The 13397-nt window shown below is 35.4% G+C and overlaps 1 protein-coding gene across 11 annotated transcripts in view; it reads right to left on the bottom strand.

Moving 5' to 3' along the window:
• LAMA2 (laminin subunit alpha 2) overlaps positions 1-13397 on the bottom strand; it is a 356006-nt gene that overhangs the window by 143208 nt on the left and 199401 nt on the right. For all 11 annotated transcript variants that reach the window (XM_065056885.1, XM_065056887.1, XM_065056893.1 and 8 more), the window contains exons 16-17: positions 9554-9667; positions 4286-4413 (exon numbers count right to left, since the gene is read on the bottom strand). In XM_065056885.1, coding sequence (XP_064912957.1) covers positions 4286-4413; positions 9554-9667 — 242 coding nt within the window. The remainder of the gene's footprint in view (positions 1-4285; positions 4414-9553; positions 9668-13397) is intronic.

The raw sequence follows: 13397 nt of genomic DNA, 5'->3' as shown, positions 1-13397 counted from the left end.
TTCTGTTTCTCTTATAGATTATTTTAATTAATAAATACCTTGTCTGTCGTAGGGCAAGTTATCCCATAGACATAAGAGACCAGTAAGAAAAATGTGGGAAGATGAGGTCCAGTAAACAGAGACAGGTACTGGGATTTCCTCTCTCCCATAAGGATTATGTTTGTGTTATTTTGCAATGTCATTCAGTTAAGAATAGATTCACAAATGCATGAGGATCCAGTTGAAAAAACAATAATTGTTCATTTTATTTTTAAATAGCAATGAAAGCAATTTTTTATGAGAGGCACACATTATCACTGAATCTAATCAGCAGCACCTGATTTATTTAAAATAAGATCCTGCTTGTCAGGCCCAACCTCACTCTTTCTAAGAGCTACATGGGAAACTTTGTGGAGATGCTATCACAGCTCATTATAGCTTTGCACGAGATTGACTGTACCACAGTTCCATCAAGAGCTCTGAATCCAACTGCATAAATTTTAGAGATAATAATAATAATTAAGTACTTATCAGCACTAAGCAATAATAATGAATAGCAGAATTTCCATGTTTTAAGGGTTATGCTCAGACCTAGCAGCCTTTGATCCTTTCTTGGACTTAGTAGTCAGTCCACATCTCAACGCTAAACATTAATATATTAAGAAACTTCCATCTGCATACTATAAAGAAAATACATGATGTTAGCGTGGGAAAAGACCAGTTTATCTTCCTGATTATTTAGAATCTTTTGACTCATTAGTGATAAATACTAATAGACAGTGTGTATTGATCTGTCAAAACAAGCTTCAAAAATCTTAGTCCTTCTTGATTCATCATCACTCTTTTCAGTTTTTACATAATTAACACAAATACCAGCCAGGACATGGGACAAGTATGAATACACAGTATGGGCAAGTATGTGATAGGTCTATATTGGGAGACAGGGCTTCTTAAAGGCTTACAAGTACATTATAGAAGACATATATTGGAAATAGGTTTGTGATTTTACTTAATTCTCCAAGAAAATATTAAAATCCTGATACCAACCCAAATTCCCAGCTCACATGCTATGAGTTTACTTGCGACCTTCCCAGGCTGAGATATCTTTTATCTCCCATTTCCAGTGATAAGGCATTCCTGTCAGGAACTTCGTTACCCATATTAAACTTATCTCCACTTCAAAAGAAAAGCAATAATTATACCAGACATCTACATTTGGTAGAAGGAATTAGATAGCAGTATGTCTAATCATTTCTATGAGAAAAAAAACAACAACCAAACTCCAGTTAATTTGAAACTCCTTAAAGACTAAGAATGTTAGAATAGTTTGCAAGGGTGATGTGCTAAGGAGAATAAATAAGTCAAGAACGCATTACTAATGCCATTTATAATACAGGTATTGATCTTATTTGCATTGTGTAAGTACAAATATAACCCAGGATCTAGAAAACAAGCTTAGACAACTTTAGTTTCCTGATTTAGCCAAGCATTCTTTTCTGACATGTGGCAAGTCACTCATCACTGTAGTGCTTCAGAAGGCAGTTTTATGATTAGCTTCTGTGATTGCATATGGAAACTGCTGCCATTAGGAAACAGGAGAGGGAATGAGCAGCAGTCAAATCAGCTTAAGTTAACTATAGAACAACACCATCACCACCACATTCCTAAAATGGATAGAACAGTTCTCCTCCACCTTATGTGGCATTGCAAAGAAAAAGATTCAGGTGCTGTGAAAACAGTGATGGGAACCATTATGAGCACCATAAGGAAATAAAACACTCCATAAAAGACAAAACTGATTTCCTAATAGAAATATATCTCAGAGGTTCATAACGTGGACAATATTAGCTGTGAACCAGGAACTTAGTATTAAGCTTAGAGACCTGTCATGTCATGTTAGGAATTAAATGCTAGAGCTATTTATTTCTATTTAAATTAGTCAATTGTTAGATTATTCAGAAATAACATGACATATACTACGTCTGTACGGTGACATGCGTTTGGTAGAAATGTCTTTATTTTTCATGTGAAAGATGTGTGAGTGAATCTGGATTGTTTAATATATTATGCCTAGCATACCAAACTCACGGCCAACTAAGTAGAAAGAAAAACGAGTCTTTTAACAACCTTCAAATAACACACTAGATCTTTAACAACCTCTTTATTTCCTCATAAACAAACTTAATAACTGGTCTAGAATCCTAAAGTCATGAGATCTTGAACCTTACAATGAGTTCTGCAAATCTCAAAGATGTTGTTCATAGTTTTGCTTTTGTTTATTTTAAAACTAAGAAGCTATTGCACAATTCTAATGCTGGACTAAACTTGGTAGGGTTCAGAATTCCCTCAGTTTCACAGTTCAGGAACATTTATATTCTGTGTTTGTTTTGTACCTATATTTTTCAAGACAACTAAATATTAAAAAGGAGACTCTCCTGTTCAATTTCAAAAAAGGAAAATAAAGCAGCCAGAACTCGGCTGAATATGTAATAAAGGTCTCCAGGCATTTTGCCAATAAAAACCTAAAGTCAATCTATATGACTTGGTATATTGCACACCTGCACAAAATATAAATGTGACACTGTTTTCCTGCTTTGTCAGTACAGTGTTGTCAAACAAGAGAAAGAGAATTAATTAACTATGCAAGGAAATACTAAATATGTGAAAGCAATGAGGACATCAGCAAAACCATGCCTGTGCAGCAGACATAATAAACCCAACTGAAGAGCTGTGATAAGAAGGAAGGCAGGTTCCCATTCTAAAATCCCCTGGAATTTCTGCTGATAAATACTTAGATTATTCCTGCCCCGATCTGTGCTATTTTAACAGGACACAATGCCACTGTAGGCAACAGCGTTAGCCTCAACTACTTAAGACCAAATCTGGTTCATCCGTGCCTTACGTTGTCACACTGCCATTCAGATTACGTCCTCTTCTTTACTTGCATCTGGCAGAGCTCCCTCTTTGTATGGGTGGTAGCCACATGTTTTGCCCTGCAAACCCTAAGAAGTACTCTTTATACTCTTAAATAGTAAAGAGCATTTCATTGACAAAATCTGACTTCTGTTTTGGGAAGAATGGGGTGAAATAGAAGATGTGGGGCTGAAAGGAGAAAAAAAAAACAACCAACAAACCCAAAAACAACAACAACAAAATCTCCAGGGGATTTATCAGCTCCTAGAGCCACTTGAAACTTTTAAGCTGTGTGAGGAGTTTGGGATGGGATCCTTCTGAAATGCTTCTCTGGATTACCAGTGATTTCTTGTCAGAAGGAAGGCACATCCAACTTGTGGCTGGAATTTGGGCAGTCATTAGTTAGCACTGCAAACGTGTCATACACATACCCAACAGCTCCAAATCTTCTTGACCAATTATTGTGAGTGTTGTACCACAGCAGCTATTCTGTGTAGTCTGGACATGCGCTACTTGCACCAGGCCTCCTTTTCTCTGAAGGCAGACTGCATAGCATAAACCAAATGCACTAATCCAAACAGATACATGTAATTTCCTTTTTTTTCTTTTATATATATGCACAAGAAAAGATAACCAGACAAGATTCAAAACAGTTTTCTTCAACTACATAATATCAAATCATTTTGATAGTGATATTTTCCAGGTACTGACTGGGACAAAGCCAATGAAAAAATGTTCAAGCTACTTGGTCTATTAAATTGTAGGTAGTAGGTAGCACAGGCAAGCTTTTGTAATGAAGGAAGCATTTCTTCTTAGATCAGAGTTTTGATTAACTTTTCACTTTTATTTTTAACTAATTAAAAAATTCATAGTGATTATTCTGAGATACACTGACAAAATATTTTCACTCTCAAGATCTAAGGTTGCATTTTGACTCCAAACAAATCGACATTATCACCGAAGGCTGACTGGAAGAAAAGGAAAATTAAAAGCAAAAAGAAATCACTATTTTATCTGATCAACATTAAATGATTTTAAATTCAATTATTAAAAGACTCCACATGTTAAATACGGAAATTCAGCTTTAAAACTAGAAACAACTACTCTTAAGGAGGACAGAAAAACAAATGGTAGTTATTGATTCAAAGAGCAGTCATTCAAATTCTGTGTTGTTCTTTCTAGCCTGGTCTCACCCAGTTTTTGTCTTGATCTTTGCCTCTCTGTGAAGCTAAGCACTCTGAACAACTGTAAAGAGAATAAAAGTTTAGATTGCAGAATATATTATGTGATTAAAATGCAAAAAGTCCTGAGTGTACATGGAAAAGTATAAACGAAAAAGTTACACAACTTACTAAGTGAAAAAGTCTTAATATGCAATAACTACACATCTTACTTGTTAGAAGGTATATTGAGAGGGCAAGCACACAACTGACAGTCTTCAGCTGTCCCTTTAGTAGGATCACCGTAGAAGCCGGGAAGACACCTATCACAATACGAACCACCTGTGTTGTGTTGGCAGTCCTAAACAGAAGATGAAAAGTACAAATTCACAATTAGAGAAATTATATATGAAAAGTTCTTGAAGGTGATTCACCTAGCCCATCCTCTCCAGACAATTGTAAGAGTTCTGCAAGACAGATTCTGTTTCTCTGCTGCTGGCTGAGAAACAGCTGTCATAATCAGTGCTTCATATGTATCCTCAATAAAGGATGAAAATAGCACTATTATAGGGAACACTGATTTCTTCTTCACAGCTTTGCAGGATTACAATGATTTGTAAAAAGGTTTTTTTGCATTGTGGTCTGCATAGCCAGTACCACACATCTGGGCAGCTAAAAAAGCACCCATTTCAGTCATGAGTGCACTGGAGTCAAAAGCATCCATCTACAGAAATGCTGTTTGCTTTTTTAAAGGGTGCATTCTTACTGTTTGTGTAAACAATCAGCATACCTTTCAAATGAAAGCATTAGTCACCATATTCTATTTTTTACATATTTACAGATTGTGAGGTAATACCAACTATTGAGACTCTTAGTCAAAGTTATAGCTTTACAACCATCAGCTGGGTTAAATTCTACTTCATTAGGTCTTTTAAGTTCATTTGATTGTTAGTTCAAGTGCTGTCATTCAAAAAGAAGCTACTAGCCATACTGAAAAAGTAGCTGGGAGCATTAAGATATGCTTTTAAAAGATGTGACAAAAATAATTTAAATGTTTCAAAAGAAAAATCTTTTGCAATTCAATTTTTTCAAGGCATCATGTCAAATTATTTGTACTTTTTCTGAAAAATAATGGATTCTTCTTTTGTGTTAAGTTTAGCTTTAAATAGCCTCAGACATATCTTAATGTTTTTGAAGAATATGAACAGCTTATGTGTCAAGGATGTTATTAAAGTGAAAGTAGCTAACACTATTTTAAAGCTACACATCTCTGACAGAGTGGTATTTGCAGTTTCTGCTTTTTTCAAGTAAAAAACCTGAAACCTTCCATTTTGTAGGAAAACAATTCATGTTACAAAGAGCTGACCTTCTTCTCTTTGATGAATTATTTTCCGAAACTCTAACGTCAGTCATTCCCACACTGTGTCTAATTCTCCTCAATCCAGATCTCTGTATCTGCTTACTTCCTCATCATCAACCAATAAATTTAAAAACAAAAAATAAAAGTACCCTACACATATAGTACCAAAATCTGAGCATGTGTTGCATTGCATATATGTAAGAACTTAACTGAGAAATAACGATCTTGTGTGGTCCTATACTTTTCTCCCTGAGCGAGTCTGGAATTTGCAGGACAAAGAACAAGAGTTACGTAGTATGTCGACGTGACATAATTTGCTTCTTCTCTTCAGTGATGCATTACATTTTATTCTAATTTGCCATATTTATAGATCACTTTAAGTACTGAAGTAGATGAGTTATTAGCCCTTCTAAAGAAACTATCAATACTCATGAAAAATTTGTGTTTTCTTGATATCCACCAATTAAATCTCAGTTTGAAACTTGCCAAATGTACAGCAACAGTTTTGAGCATCATCTAGTTTGAGCAATATCTAATTATACTATTTCCTTAAAACATGCTTAAGCTTCTGAATTCCTCTTTTCTTGTTTGTAGGAACATTTAATTATTTTTTTTTTTTGTGTCACAAGACTGCGTATAAAAAAGATCATGATCAATTAACTGTCCATAACCTGCTCTGTACATTATATATGCTTTCTTTTTATTCCCTTGGAAATAAAGTTTCTTCCAACACGTTCATCTAGTGGTTTTGGTAAAATCAGTGCTTTGTTCCACAGATCCATAGACCTTGTAGTCACAAATGATTTTATGCCCAAATCTTTAGGCTTTCAAATTCCAAGTACTGGATCTCAAACTATTTTGAATGCATCAATTTTCTAGACCTCTTTAACTTCAAACACCATTAAATTTCAGTTAGACAACCTCTGAGTAAGCAAGACTGTGGAATTTATTTTTGTGCCAGATTTTATGTATAACTCAGACCTTGTTGCCCAAAGACTTTATTGCTAATGTCCTGGAGTGCTTTTGCCACTGTTTCCTATCAAGCCAGCTCTCCCTGCTGAATGAACACTTTTATGCCCAGTACCAGGGAACTCTAAAATTCACACTGAAAACCGCTCCTGCTCAGCTGCATAGGCAGCTGAGTGTACATGCATATGGAAAGAAAGAGTCTGAATAGAAGGCTAGTGATGAAAATAAAACTTTAATCAGGGAGCATGACTGAGCCCAAGATAGTGCCTTTGGCACACTGCTGCCCTTGATGGGACATCTGTCACAGGGACAACCAGGGAAGCTGCTGGCTCCAGCTAGTTAAAGAAAGCAAAGGGGTAAGCCTGGGTGCCTATTTTAGTATATTCCCTGGCCATCTAGACCAGGCAATGGTATTACATCTTTGGAAGCATGAATATGAATATACACGGACAATTCCCTTTCCTGGTGTTACATCTGCAGTCAGGATGTTGCAGAGGCTTTACAGAATTTTCAACCATGGTCTAGCCTATATTGTATTTAGCTTGGGATCTAACATTTCGTTACTGTGTATAAGAAGAAAGCTGAAGACATTTTGTTATTCCTGTGATGAACACTGTCTAAAGCACATGCCCACTAGCTCTGACAGTGGCCTCGATCTATATGTTATATATATGCTGTTTACACACAAATGAATAAAACACAAAATGGATGCCACTGAGGACTGCCCACTTAGCAATAACTTAGGGAAGAAAGACCTGTTTTCTCTGAGCTTACTAATGGGAACATAGCATCCTGTGATGAATGAAACACCTTGAAACGTGTTTGCTTTTCACAAGGTTTAGGTTTAACCAGCTTCTTAAAGCTACTGCAAATGTGTGTGTGTAACACTACAAAAGAATATTTCTGAATGTTAGAACTTGCTTTATGTACCAAAGCAGTTATGTATATCACAATGGTAATGAGAACGATGTATCATGCAGCTTTCCGTATGGTTGCTGTGGGCATCAAAGGGCTTTGCAGGTTACTGCAAGATATGCATTAAAATGAGCTTTTTATACAGGCCTGTGTCGAAGCAGATGATTTGAGCTTTTATCATGAGTCAAAAACATATTTCAGCTGCTTTTCAACTACATTTCAAAGCTAAGGAAGAGCAAAAAGAAGTATCATATCAGTAAATTAGGTGCCTAAATTGTCTGTTGTATTACTGAAAAAACACCATGAATAATAATAAGGAGGCCAAAAGGCTGTGTAAACCTCAATAGAAAGAATGCCTTTGATGTGAAACATTTCTTTTTTAGCATTCAGACTTCTCTCTCTTTCACTTCAAAAGGCTTATGATCCAAATTGAATAGCAGCATTTAATAGCCTGCATGGATACTAACCCATCTAACTTCACTTACAGTGTTTTCAAAGTAAGCTGCAAGAAAATCCAGAACTGATTTTAAGCTCCCTGTGCGCCTCTTCTTTATAGCATGATCTAGTATAAGCTCAGACAGAACACATAAAATACAGAAGGCTTGATAACGCGTATAGATTAAAGTGTATTTTCAACTGGTTATTTTCCGCTTCCTTGCCAGTGCTGTTACCTTTACACCAGCACCCTTGAAACATCAGAAGGGGGAGCTCTACTGTCTCAAACAATAGTCCACATCAGCTGAAGAGTGCAAAAGCCGGATAGTGTGCAACTACACAGCCTTCCCTCACATCCAGCTGGTGCTACAGAAAAAAAATAGAGATGGAACTTGTGCAAGGGCTAAAATTTGAAGACAGAGAAGCAGGCAACCTCAGAACTAGCACTGGGCTACGCACCCCTAAGCAAAACAGTCAATAATTATGGTATACCTTAAACAGGATTCTCCATTTCTTTTCTGTTAATTGATCTTATCCCACACCAATGTTATAGGAATCATAGCTGGAAGTTATGGTCACTAATGCAATAAATTTAATCTTTGTCGAGAAACACAAACCCTATTTCTTATTACCCTAGAGATAAGTATTTTCATTGCATATAAATGAAGGATTCAAAACATGGCTGTTATGTCACACATATTTGTCATCCTAGGTACTTCTATAAGGCTTACAATATAATTAAATTGAGAATCATTTTAAGCTTCTATTCATGAAAAAGCTGTTTGAAAATTCACTGATCCACATATTAAGGATATCTTGCTTTGCACTTCCGTGCAATTAAACATTTTGTATGGGCAAAACAGGAAGACCAGTGATAATTCTAAGTGCCAAATTACATTGAAAAAAGCCTGAATTTTCATTTTGGATTTTTCCCAGCAGCTTCTTCTTAAGGAAATAAAAGGGAACATTCAGAAACATGCTCAATACAGAATCTGCCTGAAATTCTGCAGGGAAATGAGAGTATGATATCACACTAAACTGGCACTGGCTCAAATTGTGTTTCTGCAAGACTAATGAAATGAGAAATGTTGTTTCAAGCTTCATGCCATGTCGGACAATATAAAACTAAAAATGCCCTTGAGTTAATCAGAACAGACTATTCAGCATAATTCACCCATACCAAAAGGCTACTGAACAAGCTGAAATAGTGATGTGCTGGTAGGCTTGCTATGGATAATATATTTAATTACTGAATTAGTAGGTAAGTACATAAAATCTCCATAGCCTATAAGAAAAGAGGAAAAAAAAAAAAAAAAAGAAGAAAAATTGATTTAGCCAAAATCATATGCTTTTATTAATTTTTAAGCACAATTTATTAAGTATTTCTTCAAGTTTTAGTAGGATTTTACATGAAGGAAACCATTAACATCTTGTCATACCAGAAAAGAAGTTACAAAGTTACCTGCTACATACTATAAATTGAATACACTGCAGGAGACAGATAGGAGAGGGAGATAAATCTTGCATAGAAGACTATTGATATATTTGTTGCTTTCTACATGCCATACTTTATAGTATCGATTCTATTTCAAAACATAAATCCTATGTGAATAAAAATGTATTTTGTTTAACTGGACAAGCTACCATATCTTGCTATGAAGGGATACTTAACTTCAGCACAGTTCAGCAAAAAGATCCCTTCTGTTAAATGCTGGCTTTTTTTTCCTTGAGTATTTGAGGTCTCAGAGGTCGTTAATTCAATTGCACAGATATACTGAATTGATGCTGGCATGTCCATCAAGTTTCCTGCAGTGACACTTACCAGGCATTCTGCTGTGATATCATCACACGATTCTGCATGACCAAAGCATGTACATGGTGCACAGACTCCACCAAAAATTGTGCCATTCACACGCCTGTGTCGAGGCCAGCAAGACTGCAAGATAAATTAGATATAAGCTTAGACTCTACTGAACAGAGAAAGGAATGGGATTTTTAAAAGTCTGTTGAATTTGATACTTGCACACACAAAACCCATACTTGTCAAATTAATATAAATACCAACATTTCTCTATAAAGTTCTTCTTCCTGGTGGTATGGCTTTGCACTGAGCTTAGCCTTATTGGCAGGTGTGAGATTAGAGGAAGCCTTAACTTGATCATTCTTCTGAAATGGGAAAATAAAGCAGAGAAATGAAGAACTGAAATATGACAACATCAAAGCAAGAGGTACAGGTTGATAAACAGCCAGAAGGCAAAACACTGAAGGAGAGAGAAGGAGGGAAGAGACCCCCAAAACAACAAAAACCTTTCCTGAGAAGATCACCTGCAAAGTACAATTAAAATACCATTTAGTCTTACTTGTTTGGAGTCTAATGAAAGGCAACACTGAAATAAAGCGAAGTCTAAAAATAAAGCTATTCTTGTATTTAGAAATTGTGCTTCTAGAGTATAGCCATTTCCCTTTAAGAAAGTGCTCTGATTTTTAATTTTTTTAAATGTTAAATTCAGATCAATATCAAATACATGGCCAGTTTTTTTCTTAGCAAAGGTGACATCGTACAACTGTGATTCATCAGCAAAAATTCAGCTATTCTGTTTCTTCATAATAAGATGTCAAGCAGCAGTCTTCCTTACTATATATCTCACAAATGGCTTTATAGGTTTTGCAAACTATCTTTTCTCAATAAGACTGCTCATGTGATCCAAGGATTTTACATAATATTAAAAAGTGCATGACAGAGTGCTGACCTTCAAAGCAGCCTGCTAATACAAAGTTTTATAGTGATAGAATAATAAAAGTATCATTTCATAAAGAAAACCCTATCATCTTCACATACACTCTCCATAATAGTAACAAGAAGATTGTCCTTTGTAAAAATAAAGATGACGTCCCTTTTTGTCTTACTCCTGCAAAACATGAAAGTAATTTGAAGATTAATTGAGAGTATTATTTTACAAAAACATTCCAAAACCTGAGACATTATCCTTATTTTTCCTTCTTTTCATTCTTGGCTAAGCATTTCTAACAAAATCCACGAATACTAAAAATTAAAATTCAGAGTTATAAAATCCAAAAAAGAAAAACAGGTTTAAAGAAATTGCCTTATTTTTTCTCTGTGGTATGAGATGCAACTGCCAAAGCTATTTCTGTATAAATCTATAAATGTCTTCCCTCTTCTAGTGATTCTGAGAAGAATGATCTCATGCACAGAAATACATGATATTGCACATGGTATGTCTCCAAAAGTCACCAATTCTAAGGGCTTAGACATGGAATATCAACAGCAAGGCTTAGAACAGCAAGTCTTAGAGTGAAAATAACAGGTTACAGATTGAGATCTTAACAAAAGACATGATGTAACATTCAAAAGTTTGGAAAGTTCCTGAGCATCACAGTGATGCAACTCAAACACAACTTCTTCCCCAGTGGAAGTATAAGACAAAGGGAACAAATCTGGTGGAGAAGAGCAATTAGATGTGAAGATGTTGACAAATAAAAAGGCAGAGGATTCGCATGAGCAGAGTAAAGTAGCTATCACAAATTACTTGGGTTTGTATTTGAAATCTAAAATTTTATCTGCTTTACCTATGCTCATGTAATTCTCAGTTCACTTCTCAGATATACTAGCAAAAATATAACAATTTTTTTTTTACTAGAATCCTGTAGAGAATTAATTCCAAATTTGTGTAATGGAAGCATCTCACAAGAGACAACATATTTTAAATGGGATTGGTTGTCTTCTGATGGATCATGGCAAAACACTCACAGCAAGAAAAAAAGGAAATAATGGCTGGTTTTAGTGCTGCAGCATCTATGCCAGGTGCCACAACATCATTATGTGGGAAACAAACACACATGTTAAATTAAACTAAGAAGAGAAAATTAAACTGAAAACCTCCACAAAAATCAATTAAAACGAAACTCTGCTAGGTTGAAACTGGAAGAAGCAAAGTGTTGGATATGGTCAAAAATGTTTAGAAAAAAACAAATATGGTATCCTAAAAAGTTCACATTTTTGATTGATCTTCCCATACTTTCTCGACAGCTAGTTTTCCTGGAATTCTAAAACTCTGGGTTGGTTTTTTTTTTGTGTGTTTTTTTTTTTTTGTTTTGTTTTGGTTTTTTGTTTGTTTGTTTGTTTTGATTTTGTTTTGTTTTTGTTTTTTTCTTGTCATCTACTCAGAACACCAAAGTATTTTCTGTTTTTTTCTATCAAACACAACTGTTCAATGCATATTATATGCTAAACCTCTGCTACAAAAGACTCATGAGAAATTAATTCAGTGAATAAAGGTACGGAAACTAAATCTTTTAACCCTATCATTGTTATTGTAAGATAGGCCAGCTTTGTCAAATGGCATTCCTGCGCAGTCCAAAATGCTCTGAAATTCAGTGAGAGGACACAGGAAAAGTGTGATCATGCAGAAGTCTTTCATCTCTTCTGGGCCTCCAGTCTCGGGAGGAAAATCAACATACAGGCAAGGCCTACAATACAGTTCAATAGGTCTGTGATTACTACTCAGCCAGCCAGTGTCCATGCCCACTATTGTACACAGAAACTTAAAATTTGCAGCTATCCATGTATGTACTCCCTGTTGTGGAATATGATCATCGTATATATCAAAAATCAGGGACTCTTTTGAATAGGAGAGAAGGTTTAGTATTGAAGGACACAATATTGGATAGAGAATTTCAGCAATACAAAGGCAGGAATTCTACCCAAGTCCTTCAGCTTCTGCAACTAAAGTAGATACTGAAACATCTGCAACCAGGGCCTTTCCAACTGCTTTCTGGGAAATCACACCTAAATCTTAATTGAGAGGAAAAATAGACCATTAAAAGAAAAAGAAAAAAAAAGTGTGAAGCACAATGACACTTCATCCAGCTTTTTTCTTCAAACAACTGAGCAGACAGACAACAGTCAGACTTCAAAATTATTTCTTAACCATTCTTCTACATTGTTTTTTTGTCTGTACCATTTTGGAAGTGATAGGAATATCCGTTAATTCCTTAGGGCCTTCTTTCTACATGAGTTTATCTAGCCCCAGTAACAAGCAACTACATTTGGCATGAAACTAGACTCTAAGCCCTAAATATCACATATAAGCATGGAAGATTTTAAAGAAAAAGAGAGTTGACAAGCAAATGCCTAGAGTGTCTGTGTAAATGGCATGCTGTTTGTAGTTTTATGAAGCAGAGCATCTTGGTGTTTGAAACATTTCCTTAAAGGCAAAGCTTTTGAAGAATTTTTTTTGGCTTCTATTTACCCTAAGCTATAACCACATGAGCTAGTTAATCATATATATACTGTGTATGAACACATTCTGTGTGAACTAATGGATTTGTTAGGAAAATGGGTATTTTCTGAGCATGTGTCTATGTTATTACCTGTAATGGAACTAAACTAAAGTGAAACAATCCTCACAAGCACACACACACATGATCCTCAAAGACTCCAAGGCAAGTAGCAAAGCCCTGAGAAAATAAAAGAAGAAACTCAACCACATTAACTCAGATAATATGATCCGGCTTTGTTGTGCACTGGTCAGATAACTGCCATTTCCTTTCTGATTATGATAGTTTCATGCATTTGTATTATCAGTTGGCTGAAGAGTACAAATACTGCTTTCATTTTCTTTTCATTAAGAGAAATGTCTTTTCAT

The sequence above is a fragment of the Columba livia genome, chromosome 3 (assembly GCF_036013475.1).
Source record: "Columba livia isolate bColLiv1 breed racing homer chromosome 3, bColLiv1.pat.W.v2, whole genome shotgun sequence".
Lineage (NCBI taxonomy): Eukaryota > Metazoa > Chordata > Aves > Columbiformes > Columbidae > Columba > Columba livia.
This window is presented reverse-complemented; position numbering and strand designations above follow the sequence as displayed.